At 35.8% G+C, this 20,708-nt stretch overlaps 1 protein-coding gene across 5 annotated transcripts in view; it reads right to left on the bottom strand.

The window, feature by feature from the left end:
• KAT6A (lysine acetyltransferase 6A) overlaps positions 1 to 20,708 on the bottom strand; it is a 114,055-nt gene that overhangs the window by 25,295 nt on the left and 68,052 nt on the right. For all 5 annotated transcript variants that reach the window (XM_038559942.1, XM_038559943.1, XM_038559944.1 and 2 more), the window contains 2 exons: positions 20,138 to 20,454; positions 14,135 to 14,253 (listed from right to left, as the gene is read on the bottom strand). In XM_038559942.1, coding sequence (XP_038415870.1) covers positions 14,135 to 14,253; positions 20,138 to 20,454 — 436 coding nt within the window. The remainder of the gene's footprint in view (positions 1 to 14,134; positions 14,254 to 20,137; positions 20,455 to 20,708) is intronic.

The raw sequence follows: 20,708 nt of genomic DNA, 5'->3' as shown, positions 1-20,708 counted from the left end.
AAACCTCAACCTCTTCCTTAGACATTTCAAAACAAAATATAAACATCTATTAGTTGGATCAATTATGTTAGGACACCAAGGAGTACTGGGGGTTCTTCCAAGTGCAAAAATCATTAAAAACAAACATACGCAAGACAGGGTTAAAATAATATTTTTTCATGTCTCAAAACCAAAATAAAAATTTGTAAAAAGGTTTTAAAAACAATGTTCTTTAAACTACATTCCAGAAGCAAGTATTCTAATTCATAAAGTAGCATCTTTTAACCTATCTTCACAACTCAAAACAACACGAGTATAGGAGGTATCAGAATAACCAAATATCAGAAAACAACTTCCTGAGCCAACGATCAAACAGAAAGCAGAGGAGTTGAAAATATGCACCTGCTGAGGTACTGCCTGTTGTTTGAGAGCCTTCCCCTCAGCTGCCCGGCGCTCCTCCAGGCGGATGCACGATGTAAACGTGGATATCCAGTTCCAGTATAACTGTTTACACATCACCGCAACTAAGACGGTCTGTTTAAAACTAGACTCACAGAAGACTTCCCCACTGCCTTTACCTATCCTCACCTGTTTGCACCGTGAAATGGCTGGCACATGCACTCATCCACTTCTGGCCTCCACCACCATCTCCAACTCCCTTATGAAAGCCTCAAGAGCCTGTGTGTTTCCGTTTACTAAGGTTTACACCTTAACAAAGACTCACTGCAGTAAGGAAGCAACAGCTGCATCCAAACCACTCATTAACCCAGTCCTTGCCAAAATCAAACTCAAATCTGAATGACAAGGTCAATTCTGCTAGGTTTTATTTTTAAATTTCAGCCAAAATACTCTCAGTAAACATGCAGCTTTCTAAAGCAGCAGCTATCTAATAGAATCAAGAACACAGCAGGGACTGGGTGGCTCAGTCAGTTGAGTGTCTGTCTGCCTTTGGCTCAGGTCATGATTCCAGAGTTCTGAGATCCAGCCCAGAATCCAACGCTGGGGTTCCATGCTCAGTAGGGAGTCTGTTTTTCCCTATCCCTTTGCCCCTCTCCTTGCTCGTGGCTCTCTCTCTCTCTCTTGCTTAGGCTCTCTCAAATAAACACATAAAATATTTTTTAATAAATTATTTTTTTAAACTTTTAACTAGAATTCTGCCACTTTGTGCCACCTTTTCATTTGAATATGCCAACATCTTGAAAAGATGACATATATTCCAGGTCAGAATGGATCTTTCAATCTAAGTAAGGGGTGGGGAACTAAATGCACTAGTAATTGGACTAACCCAAAAGATAACTTTAAATAACCTATTCTAGATAATAAAACTGTTATTACTAGCAGTTTATGAGAAAAGATTATTACTCTTCTTCAAAAACTCCACATCCACAAATGACTCACCTAATTCCAATTTCCAATATACAGAAGCAACTCTGACAGTACTCTCCAATTCCAGATCTGGTACAAACATGAAAACTACAACTGATCTAGAAGTGATAAGGATACAGTTCTGCTCCTTTCCTCATGCCTCCACTGGACAACTCCACCTTGATCTTCCCTTTCCATTCCCTACGGGGATTTGGCATTTTGAAGTGGGAGTGGAGAGGAGGAATGTACCCTTATTATTAGTATGAGAATGTGTAGTGTAGGGAAAGGAGAGGTCTTTCTGGTATTTGAACATTTTCCTATAGAAACAGTGTAATAAAAAATAATTCTGTTCATTAGGGATTAGAAGTTGCATGATGAAAGAGATATGTAAGAATGAGTTCATACACTCCAAAATAGAGGCAGCATGAACTTAAAGAATAAAGAGAATCAGCACTTATGAAGCCAATACTGTGGCAGACTCTATGCCTTATATTGTTATCTCATTTAAATGCCACAGTCGGTTCCTCAAAGTAGAAAACAATATGCCCACCTCATAGGTGGGGGGGGGGGGGGGAGGCTCAGAGAAGTTAAGAGGGGAAATACTTCAGGGAAGGAAAATCAACAGTGAAGAATAAAGACAGAAAAGAACAAAATGGGAGGGGTGAGATATGAAGTACTCACTGTCCTCAATTAATTAATGTTCTGAATTCCAAAAGTTTGTGTGCATGTTTTTTGGAACTGGAACTTAGTTTTCCAAGGAAGTGAAGCTACAAAGTCACAGACTCTTATCCAAAACCCTTCAAATAGAATGTGCTTCAGAATCTTGAATTTTTCTGATGTTAGTGAAGTATTACATATCTGAAATCAACAACCCTGACAGGATTTTGGGCAACACTCCATAATCAGACACACTAATATTTCTTTAGGAAAGCATATGAATATCCATATTAAATGGAATAAGTAACGAATATGTATAGTCTCATATCAGTTCAAACCATGTTTTGCCAACAATTCTGTTTAGGTAAGTGAGATCTTACTGTAAAACGAGTTATATTTTTTTTTTTCAATCTCCAAAGAAGATAAACAGATGGCTGGTAAGCACATGAAAAGAAATCATTAATCATTAGGGAAATGCAAATGCAAATCACAATGAGATACACCACTTCACACCTAGTAGGATGGATACTGGACAGAGAATAACAAGCATTGGAGAGGATGTGCAAAAATTGGAATTCTTGAACAGTGCTGGTGAAAATATAAAATGGTGCATAGGCACTGTGGAAATCAGTTTGGCTGTTCCTCAAAAAATTAAACAATTTCCATATGAACCAGCAATGTATAAAAGAACTGAAAAAAGAGACTCAGACAGGTATTTGTCCACCCACATTCACAGCAGCATTATTCACAACAGCCAAAAGGTAAAAGCAACTCAAGTGTCCACTGGATGAATGGATAAACTTTCATGGTAAAGACATATATACCTAATGATAAATATACATATAAATTCTGGTAAGGGTGGATGCCTGGGTGGCTCAGCAGTTTAGCGCCTGCCTTCAGTCCAGGACATGATCCTGGGGTCCCGGGATTGAGTCCCGCATCGGGCTCCCTGCATGGAGCCTGCTTCTCCCTCTGCCTATGTCCCTGCCTCTCTCTCTTTGTGTCTCTCATGAATAAATAAATACAATTTTTAAAAAATAAAAATTCTGGTAAGGGAATTCTAAATGAACCTGAATGAACCTTAAAGAAGTTATGCTAATAAAGTAAAAGCCAGACACAAAAAGGCAAATATTTTTTTATTCCACTGAGGCCTACCTATAGCAGCTAAATTCAAAGACAAAATTAGATTAGTGATTGCCAAGGGTTAGGGAAAGGAGAAAAGGGAAATTATGGTATAAGGGGTACAGAGTTTCAGTTTGGAAAGACAAAAAAAATTCTAGAGATGGATGGTGGTGATGGTTGCACAACAATGTATACACATCCTTCATGTCACTGAACTGTATTCTTAAAAATAGTTAAGATGGTAAATTTTATGTTATTTATACTTTAACAGTAACTTTTTGTTAAGTTTTCAGGATTCTGGATCTAAGAATTATAGATGTGATTACACACTACTTCCTGTCTTTTTCTTCACCTATGTCTTTTTTGTTCATCTACACTTAGATATCTTCTTTGCTTTCCCACTACATATTGATAAAGCTCAGGATTTTATCTTCAGCCCTATTATCCTTTCTTTCCATAAGACCTATAATCCAGTGATCCTACCAGTTTTTCACTCTCCATATGGCCCTCCTTTCTCATTCAGTTTAGATCCTAAGATCTTTTTTGTACCTCGTCTTTGCACATATCCTTAATTTCCCTACTTTTCTCCCAATGCAACAACAAAATCCTAACTGGTTGAACTCATGTCTCCACATAATCCAATACCTGAATACGGTTAGAAGAAAAACATAGAATCACACTGACTATTCTCCATTTATAATTCTTAACTACTAACCTTTCAAATGGACCCTTGATGCTTCTCTAACTCCATTCACTCTCCCACTCTCCTTAAAAATTATTTCATACTTTCTCCTATCTCCTCAAGGCTCCAACACCTCTTAGCCCATCTTCATTTTCAACCAATGCCTTTACTTCCTACTATACTAGAAAAGTAAGAAACAATCAAAAGAGAACTTCTACCGCTTTCCAAAGCCACATCTATATGTCTACCCTCTGTGCCCAAAGCCTGTCTTCCTTAATAGTATAGTATATATAGCTACATTGTCTCCCTCTTCCTCTAAAGTCAGGGCCTCCACTTGCACACTGGACAATTTCCCTTCCCTCTTTTCCATCATCAGGTTTCTCTCCACTAGATCATTCCTATCAGCATATAAACAACTGTTATTTCTCCCATATTTTAAAAAAAGGATATTTTCTTTTGTCCTCACATCTTCACCCAACTATTCACTCTGTTCCTCTTCATTGCAAACTACTTCAGAAGAATAGCCCCATATTACTTCTATAACCAATTTCTCTTCTTCTATTCCTTCTTGAACCAGCTCCAATTATATTTTCATCTTCCCCTTCACTCATTATGGAAACTGCTTCTCAAGTTCACCTTCATGTTACTAAATCTGATGGTCAATTTTCAGTCCTCAATTTACTTGACCTATCTGCAAATTTTTCCATTCCTTCTTTCTTGAAGTATTTTTTTTTTTCACTTAGCTTGTAAGAAACCAGTATTTCCAAGTTTTTTCCTCTTCACCGGCCATTTTTCCTCATTTCTCTAATCTCTAAAACTTGAAGTACTTCACAGAACTCCTCAGAGTTCTGTCCTTTCCTTTGGTGACCTCATCTAGTCTCCTTCCTTTTAGTACCACCAACTTACTGACAAGTTCCAGATCTAAAATTTCAACCCAGACCTACGCTTTGAACTCCAGACACATATAACCCACTATCTACTTGACATTTCCTTTCCTGAATGCTTTATAGGAATCTCAAGGTTAATGTATTCAAAATCAAACTCCTGATCTTTATTTTTCCTCAAACCTGCTCCTCCCATATTCTTCTATATCTTGGAGAAAAAAGCAACTCCCTCCTCCAACTGTGTTCTGGCATCATCCTTAATTCCTTGTTTTCACAGCCAATCCACCAGCATATCCTAATGGTCTACCACCTTCGAAACATAATCAGAATTCCAATTCTACCACTACCACTATGTCCTAAACCACTGTATCTCTTACTTGGATAATTCTAATAGCCTCCTAAGTTCTCCTGGTTTTTGTATTTCCCCCTCAACCTATACAGAAGCCAGAGTAATCCTGTTCCAACTTAAGTCCTTCTACTCAAAATCCTCCAAGGTTGCTATCGCAATCAGAGTAAAAGCCTTATGATGACCTAGAAAACCCTATCATATCTGATCTCCCAGCTCCCAGAACCTTTCTGTCCTCTCATCACCTAATTTCTCTTCTACCTTGCACTTACTCAGCTCTAACCACACTGGCCTTCTTTGTGTTTCCTTGACTGTGTGCCAAGTACAAACCCCAATTCAGGACCTTTACATTTCTGCTCCCCTGTCTGCAATATTGTTCCCCCTGATGATACTCACAAGGTTCATTCTCTTATCTCCTTCAGGTTTCTCTTAAATGTCAGACAGTCCCTACCCCAACAATTTAAAACTGCACAAATCCATCCAAATTCTCTCTCCCTCCCCTGCTTTTTCGCCCTAACACTGCCACATGGTGTATCATTTACTTTAACATAGCCCCACCTCAACTCAACTGTAAGCTCCTAATTTTTTTTTGCTCACTGTTGTATCTCTAACACTCAGCAGACAGTAACCTGTACTCAGTAATATTTATTGTTATATGTTATCTATGATAACAACTTCAGCTACTACATATGTAGTTTCATCTATCACCTATGTGCTGATAACCCAGCATATCTCCTATCCCCAAACCCTCCTGACCTGCATATCCATGTATATACAATAGTTTACAGAAGTTTTCCATTTTAGATTTCACACAAGTTCCCAATTTATGTAAGCAAGGTCTCTTCTATCAAAAAAGCTCCTCTTGCCACGTTTAGTATCATCACCTACTCAAAATAGAAGGACACTGGGAGACTTATCTGGTTCTGCCTTCTATTTCAATCTCAACTCCCAACACCATATCTTTCTCATTCTATCCTAAATCTTCCTCAAAATCTTGACCTACTGTATCTCCTCCTCTTTCATTTGGGTCCTAGTCACATTTCATTCTGACTACTCTAATCACTGGACTTGATGTCCCTGTTCAGGTTTTCTTCAATCTACTGTTCACTGTATCACCAAAGTTGAGTTTCTAAACACAAATACAACCACATCACTCTTTTTAAAAGTCTTCAGTAGTTCCTCAAGAGTTATTTTACTACTTGAAAGAACTGCTATAACTAAAAAATAAAGTACAAACTTCTTAACATGAACCATGGGACCTGTGTGATCTGGTCCATACTTCCATTTCAATCTCATCTCTTACTTGAACTCCAGCCAAACAAGTTGCACATAGCTCCAAGGGTTCAATAAGCTTTCTCATACCCAAACTCCTCTTTTTGAAATGCCTTCCACCTCTTGCCCAACGGTAAATTCTTACTCATTCCCTCAACATCTCTTCTGTGAAGATTCCCCTAACATCCCTAGACAGATGCCTTCCTGTTCATTCTCATTTCATCTTATGTATATCTTTATGGTAGCATGATACCATGAACTAGAAATTAAGAGTTAAGGATCTGGAATCAGACTGCATGGGTTCACTATAGATTCTGATACTAACAACTATATGACTCTAAGTAAGACAATCCTTCTAAGGCTTCAACTTCTTCACCTGTAAAACAGGAACAAGTAACAAAGTTGTACTAAATGAAAAAAACTGATATATAATGCAGCGTGTAGTACCTGGCACACAATAAAAGGTGTCTATTACTAACCACATGGCTTTGTTTACAAATGTCTCTTCAACTACAGAACAGGGACACATTTTCTATTTACCTAAGTATTTCTAGCACCTATTACTAAGATAACTAGCAGAAACTCACATTTATCTAGTGCTCACTATACAAATGACACGCTAAGCACTTTGCAAATATCAACTCATTCAATCCTTTCAACAAACCTATTAAGTAACTTGTTTGACCAAAGTCACTCAGCAGAGGGAGGATTTGGATCTTTGCAGGCTGTTTCTAATACTTATGCTCTTAACCACTATCTTAATAAATACTCAATAAAACTGTGCTAAATTGCCAAATGAATGAACTCAAATTTAACTAGCCTTTAATATGTGATTTATAATTATGGGTAAATGCCGTAAGATACTAAAACAACCTCCCACTCCCCATCTCTAATTTCACCAGTACCAGAGAGAAATCATTCCAACAACAACAAAGCAGTCACGAGGATACCTTTAAATCCTGGCATGCCAAGACTAACGTCCTGTTACCAGCTGTTTTTGTTTTGTTTTGTTTTGTTTTTTAAGAGAGAGAGAGACAGAGAGAGAGAAGGGGGGTGGTTGGGAAAGGGAGAGAGCATCTTAAACAGGCTTCACACTCAGAGCCCAATGTGAGGCTCAATCTCACAACCCTGAGATCAACCTGAGTCAAGAGTCAGACACTTAACCAACCAACACCCAGGTGCCTCCGCTCTTACTAGCTTTTAAAGCTCTCTAAAATTCAGCCCTATACAAGTTATTCAATATATTTCTTACCACTGTCCAACAAAGATTCAGTTTTACCTAGCAGACTAAATACAAGCAGTTCTTGCTTTAAATGGTGCCATGTTAACTCAAACTTATGAACTAACCTAAACTGAGATTAAATCTTAGTCACCAGAGAAGCATATAAAGAATGGACATGATTCTAATAGGCACATGTTTCCAATAACACAGTGCTATGCAAAGCAAGGACAATCTGCCCTATGACACCTTTAGGAGCAGCTATTGTTTTCTATATCATCTCCACAATGTGACTTGCATATATATTAGGCCCTTAAGTATTTATTGATCTGATGGACCAATAATCACAATGTCTCTTACATTTATAGTAGTCATTTATTCCTCCAGGCTCTACTTAATGTTGTTTACCCTACCTGGTAAGCCCTCATTTTCTCCATTTACCTAAATCCATATCATCCTTTAAGCCTGCTTCTTTTGTCATTATCTCAAATCATACCAACTCTTATTATCTTAGTATACTCTGACCATATGGAACAATCTGTATCATTTAATACAGCAATGACTTACATTCATTAGTACTCTTATGTCACTGTTTGCTGTTTATCTTTTATGTACTCTTTCCCTACTTGTATTTAGTACATGTTTTATGATTTTGATGCTTTAATAACATTTTTTTTTAAGTGTAATGCAGGATGTTACTGTGATTAAGGGCACAAGATGTGAAGCCACACAGGACTGAGTTCAAATTCCACTTCTGCCATTATTAGTTATGTAACTTCACGAAAGTCACTCAACTAAAAGTATTGGTTTCCTCATACGTAAAATGGCAATAACAATCCTTACCTCACAGGATTAGGAGAGTTTTTGAACCTAATTATTTCCATTTCTAAAAACTGTTCCAATTCTTTATGCAAAGAAAAAGATTATTTTAACAGCCCACACAGATTTCAAAAATGCTGTTAACTTTATACAACGTACAAAGAAACAATCAAATTCTTCAAAATGAGAATGCATTAAAATTAGTATGGAAATATAACATGCTATTTGGTGATATTTTATGTAAAAATCATTGTATATTTTTCAAAAAGGCTGTTATGTTCCAATGAGATGAGCTGAATACAAATGCTTCTTTCTTGTGATAGAAGTTTTAAGAAAAACCATTTCTTCCAGGCCCATAAGATTACCATTGAAAAAAAATTCCAGAACAAAAGCCTATACTACTAATTTCTTATACTTCTATTTTTCCTTTCAGAAGTGGCTTTTTTTTTCATGTATTCATTGTATAGCTAATGAAAAAATATAGTACTAGGTAAATGACATTCTTACTTCTCCTGAAATTAAAAAAAAAAATCAAAACCAATTAATAGTCCTTTTTTATAAACATTTTAATATTTCACCATAATGCACCATACAAAACTTAATTACTCAATAAAATCACTATGAGCAAATACTGGATTTGCTTTTTTGGGGCACATTTCCTACTAGATGGTAAGCCCAATGAGAATAAAAACTTTTTCATAGCCTCAATACCTAGCACAGTTCCTGGAATCAAGTTGGCATGTAATAAATGAAAGGTTGTTGGTTGGAAGAATTCCAAAATTAATTCCTGTATCATTTATCTTTTATTGGTACAGCTGTAAGATCACCTAAGACCCTGTAATTCTCCTGCAACATTTTTGAAACAAATATTGAATGAGCTACTAAACCATACCTAGTCTCTCAAAAATTGCTTCATGCAGTATCTTTGTAAATGTTTTTATTTTTCAAAACCTCATATAATGTGGGGTGCCTGAGTGGCTCACTTAGTTAAGCATCTGCCTTTGGTTCCGGTCATGATCTCATGGTCCTGGGATAGAGCCCCACACTGGGCTCTCTGTTCAGCAGGGAACCTGCTCTTCCCACTCCCACTGCCCCCAACTCCTCTGTGCATGCACACCCGTTGTCTCTCAAATAAATAAAATCTTAAAACCAAAACCAAAACAAAACAAAATGTCATATAACCAAAGTGGTAACTTTTCTAATTGGCTTCAACCCACTTTCTCTATTCCATGAAGCCAGAGAACCTGGGAGTCAACCCTGGTGTCCTCTTGCTCCTTCAAACAACACATCAAATCTACCACCAAAATCTGCTGATTCCATCTCTAGAATATATTCTAAACCCATCTACTTCTCTTCTATTTCCACTGCCACATCCCAAGTCTATGTTACGGTCTTCTTCCAGTTGGATCATTAAAAAAGCCTCTAAATTGGGGTTTCTGTGCTTCTACTCTTGCCTAATTCAATCCATTCTTCATACAGTGACCAGAAAAAAAAAATTTAATGAAAATCTGATCCTGCGATTCTCCTTGCTAAAAGTCATTCAATGGTTTCCTACTACAATTACAATAAAAACCCAAATCCTAACTTATGTCCTCAGCTTCTCTCTCCAGCTTCATCTTGTGTGACACTTTTATTCATTGTACTCAAGTTATACTGGTCTTCTTACAGTTTCTCAAATTTACGAAGTTCTTATATGCCTCAAAATATTTACAGAGGCAATCTCCGTATTTATGTCTGGAATATTCTTCTCTGTAGCACTTTGACATGCTGACCTTCTACTCATCTTTTAAGTCTCTGTGTAAATTACTACTTCCTTAAAAGAAGAATCCTAACCTCCAGCAACCTAGATCAGGAAGCCCCTGTAATCTCTTGCTGCATTCTTTTTTTCCTATTACCTACCAGTTTGTAATTAAAGATTTATTTTTATAATTGATTCTCTGTCTTGCTCATGAAACTGAAAGCTTTGTGAAAGGTAGAGTCTATGTGCTCTGTTCACCCTATAGCTCTCATATCATGCCAGGCACATGAATATTAAATGAAAGAACCTCATGGAAAAATACCACCGTCATAAGAATTTTAGTTCACTGCCAATGAAAATAAGCACAAATCAGAATTCAAATATCTAGCTGTTTATTTCCTTGGTGCCAGGTATACCCATGGACAATAACGAGTTTAATAAAATTCGGGAAGAAACACACAGTTAGGTAGATTACTGTTGATACAAATTTATATTGTCTCCACTAAACTTCAGCAAGACTCAGCATCCCTTTTAACTCTTCCTAGTCAATCTTTCTCTTCACACCGCTATTATTCCAACTCCTGCCAACTAGACATCTAGACTAGAGGAAAAGCAATCCAGACAGAGGGAGCAGTAAGTACAAAGGCTCCAACTTGGGGGGGGGGGGGGGTGGTACTTGATGTGTCTGAGAAAGAAGAGGCCTGTGGCTGGAGTCAAGTGAACAAGGGCCAGAACAAGGGGAGTAGCCAAAGAAAAAAGCAGCCATGAGATGCTACTGAGTCTTAAAGAGAATAAACACTTTGGTTGTTAAAAATTCTAAACAAGTGCTTGCTTCATTAGCACATATACTAAAAATTCTAAACAAGACTGAAAAACATTAAAGGTTTTCTGTGCAGAGGAGTGGTAGGATCCAACTTAAGTTTGACCATATTTATGCTGGTCCCTATATAAGGAATACAGACTAGAGTTTGGGGTGAGAGATAAAAGTAGAAGCAAGGAGATTAGTCTAGGGATACTAATCAAGAGATAATGGTGGCTTAGACTAAGGTAGCAAAGGTGGAAGTGGTAAGAAGTAGTCATATTCTGGATATACTTTGAAGGTGGAACCACTGGGATTTGTTGATGGATTAAATAAATAGGGAGTATGAAAGAGAGAGAAAATCAAGAATAATACCTCTTTGGATCTGAGCAAGTAAAAGGACAAAACCACCATTTATTCTCACTCTCCACTAACAGAAACCAAGGATTCTTAGAGAAATGGCTAAATTTACAGCTAGGACAGTAAGAGCTTAGAACCATATCACTGTGGTAAAAGTAAGGATGATGATATATACAAATACTAAATCATTATGTTGTATATTTGAATAACAGAATGTTATATGTCAATTATACCTCAATTCTGAAAATGAAGAAAGAATTGAATAAATTTTTTTTGAAGATTTATTCATAAGACACAGAGAGAGAGAGGCAGAGACATAGGCAGAGGGAGGAGCAGGCTCCATGCAGGGAGCGTGATGCGGTACTTGATCCCAGGACTCTAGGATCACGCCCTGAGCCAAAGTCAGATGCTCAACCACTGAGCCACCAGGTATCCCAGAATTGAATAAATTGTACAAAGTTTTAAAAAAGACAGAGACGGAGCAGCCCGGGTGGCTCAGCCATTTAGCACCGCCTTCAGCCCAGGGCCTGATCCTGGAGTCCCGGGATCGAGTCCCACATCGGGCTCCCTGCATGGAGCCTGCTTCTCCCTCTGCCTGTGTCTGTTCCTCTCTCGCTCTCTCTCTGTGTGTGTGTGTCTCTCATGAATAAATAAAATCTTTAAAAAAATAATAAAATAATAAAATAAAATAAAATAAATAAAATAAAATAAAATAAATAAAATAAAATGACAGAGACATGTCAGAAGGACACAGCAGATGGTTTGAAGAGGCTTCCCTGCCCAAATCTGGAACAAGGTAAGTATCAAAATAAGTATCAATAGCAACAAACTATAATTTATAAAATAAGAATCTTCAAGTCTAAATGAATAAATAAATGGAAGATAAAGGCTCTTCCTTACAGTAGAATGCCAATTAATAAACTTCATAAAAGAAATGATGGAATTAGAAAATCACCTGTTCAGCAACCAACAAAGTAATAGTTTCAGGCAAGAATCACCACTGGATGCTAAATCCAGTGGGTAAAAGTCTGATGAGAAATTGGTATTTACGTGGTTTCAAAGTGTATTGCCATAAGATACTTACAGAAGGAAAAATAATTTTACAGAGAAATTCCACCTTAATGAAGTGATCAGAGTTAACATCACTTGCGATCAGACACATAAATACTACATACCTCCTGATAGTATTTCTGCCGAAAGTGAATCATCTCAATCAAATTGTGATAAAGTGAACAAGCACTTTATTATTACTTTTATCAAGTAATCATACTATGATCATGTGTAAGAACATCCTTGTTTTTAGGAAATACACACACAAATAAGTAGGAGTAAAAGGACATTATGCCTGCAACTTAGAAAAAAAAATTCTTCAAAAAAGGAACAACTACTTCCTCCTTTGATTTCCCATGAACTCCATGTTAAGTTTCTACTATGGTATGTATAATACTTTGTTTTTCTTATTGGTAGGAAAAGAAATGTGCCTTCAGAGGTAAACATTACCCAAAGTAGAAGTCAGTAATGACAAACCACAAACTGAACCAAGATCTAGCTGCTAAAAGCCAGTACTTTGTTAAATCATAAGATGGTAGAATGCTCAGCAAATGTTTGCTATTTATATTGTGTTTATTTTTCAAAAATATTCACATAATTATATACATAAACAATCTATTCACAAATAGGTTTCTTAAACTAAAGAGTTTCACCTATACAACGGAAACCCCCAGCACCAGCCTTATAAGTTCTTCCTTTAAAGATAAGAGATAGAACTCAACTTGGCTAACACACTGAGTTGGTAGCAAGAAAGAAACAATACAGGATAAATGAACATAATCTAGAAGAGTCTTTATTGATCTAGCCCTTGCACTTTTCCAATCTCATCTCTTGTCATTATCTATATCTAATGTCCTCTATCCTATGTGAAAATTTATTCCCACAATTAAGCATGTTTTCCTCCATTTTTAAGTCTTTGCATTACTGTTCCTTCTGATTACACGGGACCCCATTCCATGTCATCCTGATAAACTCCTACATATTCTTTAAGACCAGCTCAAATAGTATTTTCCCTCAATGAATCCTCCTCTGACTTCTCCAGGCATAGGTAGATGCTTGCTCCCTATTCTCCTGAAATACCATGTACACTATAATTAAACTTTTCACATGAAAAAAATTATTTATTTACAAGTCTCTCCTAGACTATACATGAAAAAAGGAATTTTGTCATTCACTTTGGCATCTTTAGCATCTGAAGCATAAGTAGGTTCTTTGTCTATACATTTATATCTTGCTACATGTCCCAAAGGATTAAGGCAGAAGCATTTAATAAATATTTCTTGCAGTAATGAATATGGCTGTTTTACCACTTGAAAAAAGCTTGGTTTTTGTTTTTTGTTTGGTCAAATCCCAACTCTTCTTCATACGTAAGATAGAAAATAAATAAACCAAACTCCCTGAATACTGGTAGTCAAGGGGCACCTGGGTGGCTCAGTTGGTTGAGTCTGAGCCTTTGGCTCAGGTCATGATCCAGAGTCCTGGGACAGAGTCCTACATCCCAGCATTGGGGCTACTTGCTCAGCAGGGAGTCCGCTTCTCCCTTTCCCTCTGCCCCTGTCCCTGCTCATGCTCACATGCTCTCTCCTCTCCCAAATAAATAAATAAAATCTTAAAAGAAAGATTGGTAGCCAAAAGAAACCCGTTTATCTGTAAAACCAAAGCAGTCATAATGGGTTTAAAAGGAATACCTTAACAAGCAGAACTATGTATATGCACAAACCATACCTATTTGCAGATCAGAGAGATAAATGAATTGCTGTTACTGCTTTACCCCAGTACAATTAATCCTTTGTTTTTCATCCATGAACAAATTATTTGTCCAATCTGAATATTCAACGTTACCTGCAGTGCTTGTTCTTGGATATCACGAAATAATTCCATATCTTTCTCAGTCATGATTTCCTGGCTCCCAAAAAGCCGTTCCTCACTTTCTTGTTTGCCATCCCAGCCATCCTGATTGTCTGCACGTAAAGAAAGGGCTCAGATGTTATTAATATTATCCTTAGTTTAATATATGAACTCGAAAAAATTCAAAAGCTTTTATTTCAATTTGAAGACCTTAATATTATTTTTAGTAGAAAAGAGGATAGCAATAAACTGACACCTAGAAAGAAGACTGAGTAAATAATATATACATATTGTATCCGCTTTATTATGAAAACCTGAACTGTCCTAAAACATAAAATTATTACATAACTAAATTTCAACTTCATTAAGACATTATATTTTAGTATAACATTACAAAAGTTTGATGAGCACCAGGTCACATACAGAAGTGTTGAAACACTACACTGTACACCCAAAACTAATATTATACAATATTATACTGTGTATGTTAAATAACTGGAAATTAAATAAAAACTTAAAAAATAATTACATACAAAAGCAGAGCAGAAAAAAGATCTAAGGAATATGAAACTTTGAAATGATATGAATATAAAATTTTTAGTATGAAGTTAATATATAAACATTCAAATATTGTTTTCAATTCTTTGGTGCTTTGAATGAAGTTTATGTTACATCAGGACAGGATTTTCATCACATGGGACCAAAACACAGAAAATTTATTCCTTTTGATGATCCTGTGATCTTCATAAGGCCAGTACATTCTACCTCAGCATAACTAAGATAACCTCCAAAATAACTACCATACTCCCCTCACATTCTGGGTACCTTTTTAAAGCAAAACTCCACAAATCTGAGGATCACAGATGATCATCCCCTGGGTAAGTATGAGAAATTATAACAATCATTCAGTAAATGATGCATCTTCCTCACATGAGCAAGGAAATTCATGAAAGGACTACTGGGGGATTATGTAGATGGTTATCCTCTGCACTTGAAGATGACTCTGCTGGTGACTAATTTCCTATTTGTGTAAGTATGACTGATAAGACCAATTTGTGACAGTTCTTTTCAAATTAAATAGACATAGAGGCTGCTATTCACTTAGTATAAGAAGAATAAGGACAAGGACTCACTGGTGAACTATTCCCAAACTGAAAAACATGTATCTGAAGATATTATGTGACTTTAATGCCCCCTAGTGCATGACACAGATGGATGCAGGAACAGATTTATAGTAAGCACTGAATAGCATTCTATCAGATGGTGCAGACTGTTCCTTAAATTCAACAATTCATAAAGAAACTTACAAAAGTCAATTACAGCAAAAACTCACACCAATGTAAAATAGTCAATATTTCATCTAATAATTTGTTTCTAAAACTTTCCAGTAGATTCTTATAATTATCCATCCCCAGTGAAGTAGTTAATTCAGAAAAGCCTTTCACTAGGATCTGCTTTAGATTCTTTCCTCCTAAGTCCAACCTAAATGGATTGCATATTTTCTCAGATAAATATACTCAGACTGGAGCTAGAGTGTACATGGCTGATAAAGACACGAAAAGTACTTGAACACTTAAAGAGTAATTAGTTGATTGCCACACTGGTGAAAAGCCAACCAATAAAGCATAAAAAGGGGAACCTGGCAATGATGAAATTTCCTCTCCTGTGCTGGACCCATCAACCATTTATATAAGCAGGAAAGAAGACGTAGTGAATACAATCACCAATGGGACATTCAGTGGAAGGAAATCAAAATTAAGAAATTCTTTTGCAGTCTATGAGACACTACATTTTTGGCCCTTGTGATCCAAAAAGAGTCCATTCTCATTCTCCTATTTTCCTCAGGACTTTTCTACTTCCTTCACAGGGTTAGGTCTGTAAACTCAAGGCACTAAATAGCAATGAGACTAGTTTAAACTTTAATTACCAAGACAGCTAATCAAAATTTCCTTCCTCTGACTTGAATTACCTGGTACACTACTAAGTTTTCTCTACAGAATTTTTCTACTTTGAAAGTTAGGGAACTTAGCCTGATATACAAGTATGAAATGAATTAAAGAAGGAATGTTACAACTAATACCACAGAAATACAAAAATCACAGGAGACTACTATGAACAATTTATACCCCCAAAAAACTGGGCGGTCTAGAAGAAATGCATAAATTTCTAGAAACATACAACCTACCAAGATTGAATCATGATGAAATAGGAAATATGAACAGACCAATTTCTATAAGGAGACTGAATCAATAATCAAAAACTTCCTGACAAAAAGTTTCACTGGTGAATTCCATGGAACATTCAAAAACACTTAATACCAATCCTTCTCAAACTCTTACAAAAATAGAAGATGGAACTCTTCCAAGCTCATTTTATGAGGCTAGCATTACCTAAGCCAAAGATACCACAAGAAAAGAAAGTTACAGGTCAATATCCCCAATGAACACAGATGAAAAATCCTCAAAAAAATATTAGCAAATCAATTTCAACAATACAATTAATGGGTCATATACCCTGATCAAGTAGGATTTATTCCAGAGATTCAAGGATGGTTCAATATCCAAAAAGTCAGTCAATATACCACAATAACAAAACAAAGGATAAAAATCAGATAACCATTTCAGGAGATGCAGACAAAAATTTGACAAAATTCAACATCTAGGATAAAAACACTCAACAAAGCAGGTATAGAGAGAACATACCTCAACATAAAGGTCATATATGACAAGTCTACAGCTAACATCATACTCAAGAGTGAAAAGCTGAGAGCTTTTCCTCTAAGATCAGGAACAAGACAAGGATACCCACCCTTACTACATTTATTCAACATAGGATTGAAAGTTCTAGCTTAGAGCAATTAGGCAAGGAAAAAATAAAAGGTATCCAAGTTGGAAAAGAACAAGGAAAACTGTCACTATTTGCAGATGATATAATATATAGAGAAAACCCTAAAGATGCTATCAAAAAACTGTTAGAATAAATGAATTCATTAAAGTTGAAGGATACAAAATCAGTACAATAATCTGAATTGTTTTTATACACTAATAATGAAGTACCAGAAAACGTAATTAAGAAAACAATCCCATTTACCATTGTACCAAAAAGAGTAAAATACCTGGGAATAAATTTAACCAAGCAGGTGAAAGACCTGTACATTGAAGACATACCACTGTATATGTATAAATATATGTATGTGTGTGTCCAGACATACATATATGGCATTAATGAAAGAAATTAAAGACACAAATAAATGGACAGATACTCCATGCTTGTGGATTGAAAGAATATTGTCAAAATGTCCACAGTTCCTAAAGCTATCTATAGTTTCAATGCAATCCCCATTAAAACTCTAATGACGTTTTTCATAAAAACGGAAAAAAGAATCCTAAAAAATTTATATGCAACCACAAAAGACCCCAAATAGCCAAAGCAATCTTGACAAAAAGGACAAAGCATTAAAGCTGATTCCAAACTATACTACAAAGCTACAGTAATAAAAACAGTATGGTATTGGCATGAAAACAGAGTTCAATGCAACAGAATGGAGCACCTATAGATAAACTCAGGTCAATTAATTTACAACAAAGGAGCTAAGAATATACAATGGAGAAAAAGAGAGGGTTTTCAATAAAAAGTATTGGGAAAACTGGACAACTCAAATGTCAAAGAATGAAACTACATAACTCTCTTACACCACACACAAAAAGTAACTCAAAATGGGTTAAAGATTTGAATTTCAGACCTGAAACTGTAAGACTCCTAGAAGAAAACATAGATGGTAATCTCAACATAGTTTTTAACAATCATTTTAAAACGCGATACCAAAAATAAAAGCAACAACAAATAAGTGGGACTACATCAAACTCAAAAGCTTTTGCATAGCAAAGGAAACCATCAACAACCTACTGAATGTAAGAAGATATTTACAAGTCATACATCCAATAAGGGGTCAATCCAAAATATACAAAGAACTCATTCAACTCAATAGCAAAAAACAAACAATCCATGGGGCGCTTAGGTGGCTCAGTCAGTTGTGTCTGACTCTTGATTTCTGCTCAGGTCAAGATTTCAGGGTCATGAGATCGAACCCTACATTGGGCTCTGTGCTGGGCATGGAGCCTGCTTAAGATTCTCTCTCTCTCCCTCTGACCCCACCTTCCTGCTCAACTGTACTCTCTCTCCATCTCTCCAAAACAAACAAACAAAAAAACACAAAAACAATCCACTTAAAGATGGGCGGAAGATCTGAACATTTGCTCAATAAAGACACAAAGATGGGCAACAAGTACATGAAAATATGCTCTACATCATTAATTAACAGTAAATATGCGAATCAAAAACACACGGAGATATTACCTCACACCTGTCAGAATGGCTATTGTCAAAAAGACTAGAAATTACAAATGTTGGTAAGAATATGGAGAAAAGGGGACCACTGTGCATTGTTGGTGGGAGTGTATACTCATGCAGCCACTAGGGAGAACAGTATGGAGGCTCCTCAAAAAATTAAACAGAACTGCTACACAATCCAGCAATTCAATTCCATTTCTGTGTATGAATCCAAAGAAAACAAAAATATTCACTCGAAAAAATATACACCCCATGTTCAATGCAGCATTATCTACAATAGTCAAGATATGTAAACAACCTAATGCAACCATAGACTAAAAAAACTGTGGTGTATGTGTATAATATTATTCAGCAAAAAAAAAAAAATTTTTTTAAGATTTTATTTATTTATTCATGAGAGAGAGAGAGAGAGACAAAGACAGAGACAGAGTGAGAAGCAGGCTCCATGCAGGGAACCCAATGTGGGACTTGATCCCGGGACCGCAGGATCACGCCCTGAGCTGAAGCCAGATGCTCAACCGCTGAGCCACCCAGGTATCCCTCAGCCAAAAAAAAATTTAAAAAGAAATTGTGCCATTTCTGACAATATGGATGGACCTCAAAGTTTTTATACTAAATAAAGTCAAAGACAAATACTATATATATCTTCTTTATATGTGGAATCTAAAAATAGATAAGAAAGAAAAGAAAAGAAAAGAAAAGAAAAGAAAAGAAAAGAAAAGAAAAGAAAAGAAAAAAAGAAAAAAAAGAAAAGAAGATAAAAGAGAAAAAAGAAATAAAAGAAAAGAAGAAAAGAAAGAAAAGAAGAAAAGAAAAGAAAGAAAAGAAAAAAAGAAAGAAAGAAAGAAAAGAAAAGAAAAGAAAAGAAAAGAAAAGAAAAGAAAAGAAAAGAAAAGAAAAGAAAAGAAAAGAAAAGAAAAGAAAACTCATAGATACAGAGTGGTTTGCCAGAAGGGGGAGAAATAGAGGGTAAGAGAAAAGGGTGAATTATTTTCAATAAATGAAAGAAACATTTCAATAAATGTTTCAATAAATCACATTTTAAATAAATAAATGAAAACTAGGAAGCTTAGCCTGATACATAAGTAAATGGTCTGAAGCTGTAGTTCTTTGTCTCTTTTAAAGTATAATCCATGAAATATTACAACTAAATTTGCCAAGATTTGAAGTAGAAAAATCAGTGATCTTACACCTGCATATATTTTGGTCTTTTCTCTATGCTTAGATCAACAGCATTTTATCCACCCATACTCTTCCGATTTCCTTCTGTAACTAAAGTAAGCACCATGATGCTCATCACATGATTTGTTTTGTAATTTATGAAATGTAAAGATATCCTTGATTTAAAGTCATACCTTAAATTTCTATAGAAGATTCTTTGTGGTTCTACCAAAAAAAAGGCACCATCTTTTGCCTACAAGTTCCTATTTGCCCATTTTTATAACTTCATGTTCAGCGTCTCAATTCCTGCTATAATTATCATCTTACTTTTTTTTTCCACCTTACTTTCATCTAATATGTATCTTTAATATGTTCTTTTGTCCATAACCAATGTTTAGTAATCAAATGTAAATCTATTCCAGATAACTACTGTTATTCCAAATAATACACTTTGGGAATACATTTGCTTCTTAAGTGAACTTTTACCTGTGGGCCAATCTGAAGTGCTCGATTTTCTGTTGCCCTTTTTCCTGATTCTATATTGCTCAGAATAGTCTACCACTTCCCCTCGAGGTTTCCGCCCATCGGGGGAAGGGGTGAAGAATTTGGTAAGGCCATCAATGAGCCCTTTGGTTTTCTTGTTAAACTTCAAGGGGACACTGCTATCTCTGCAGAAGTCCAAGCCATCTATTCTTTCTAAATATCCTTCTTCTGATGATGATGCTGATTGGCTGGAAAGAGTGATTTTACGTTTCCGACCCCGTCCAGGACCAGTTCGAACTTTGCTGAAGGGACCTTTTGATCTTTAAAAAAAAAAAAAAATCAAACAGGGAAAAGGGTAACTATTAAAAAATAAATCTTTATAAGGTTTCTATTTAATATAGAACATGTCATTAGTAAATAACCTATGGTTTTATTTAAAAACTATATTAAGAATATTCCATAAGCCATAAATATTATAGAAATGAGAAGTAATATTGTTATTAGAAATAATATTTCTGGAAAGTCGTATTTTATAGCAAAAAGAATCATAGGTCGGGAATCAGAAGGTATTTTT

The sequence above is a fragment of the Canis lupus genome, chromosome 16 (assembly GCF_011100685.1).
Source record: "Canis lupus familiaris isolate Mischka breed German Shepherd chromosome 16, alternate assembly UU_Cfam_GSD_1.0, whole genome shotgun sequence".
Lineage (NCBI taxonomy): Eukaryota > Metazoa > Chordata > Mammalia > Carnivora > Canidae > Canis > Canis lupus.
The sequence above is the reverse complement of the archived record's forward strand: the minus strand, read 5'-3'. Positions and strand labels throughout refer to the sequence as shown.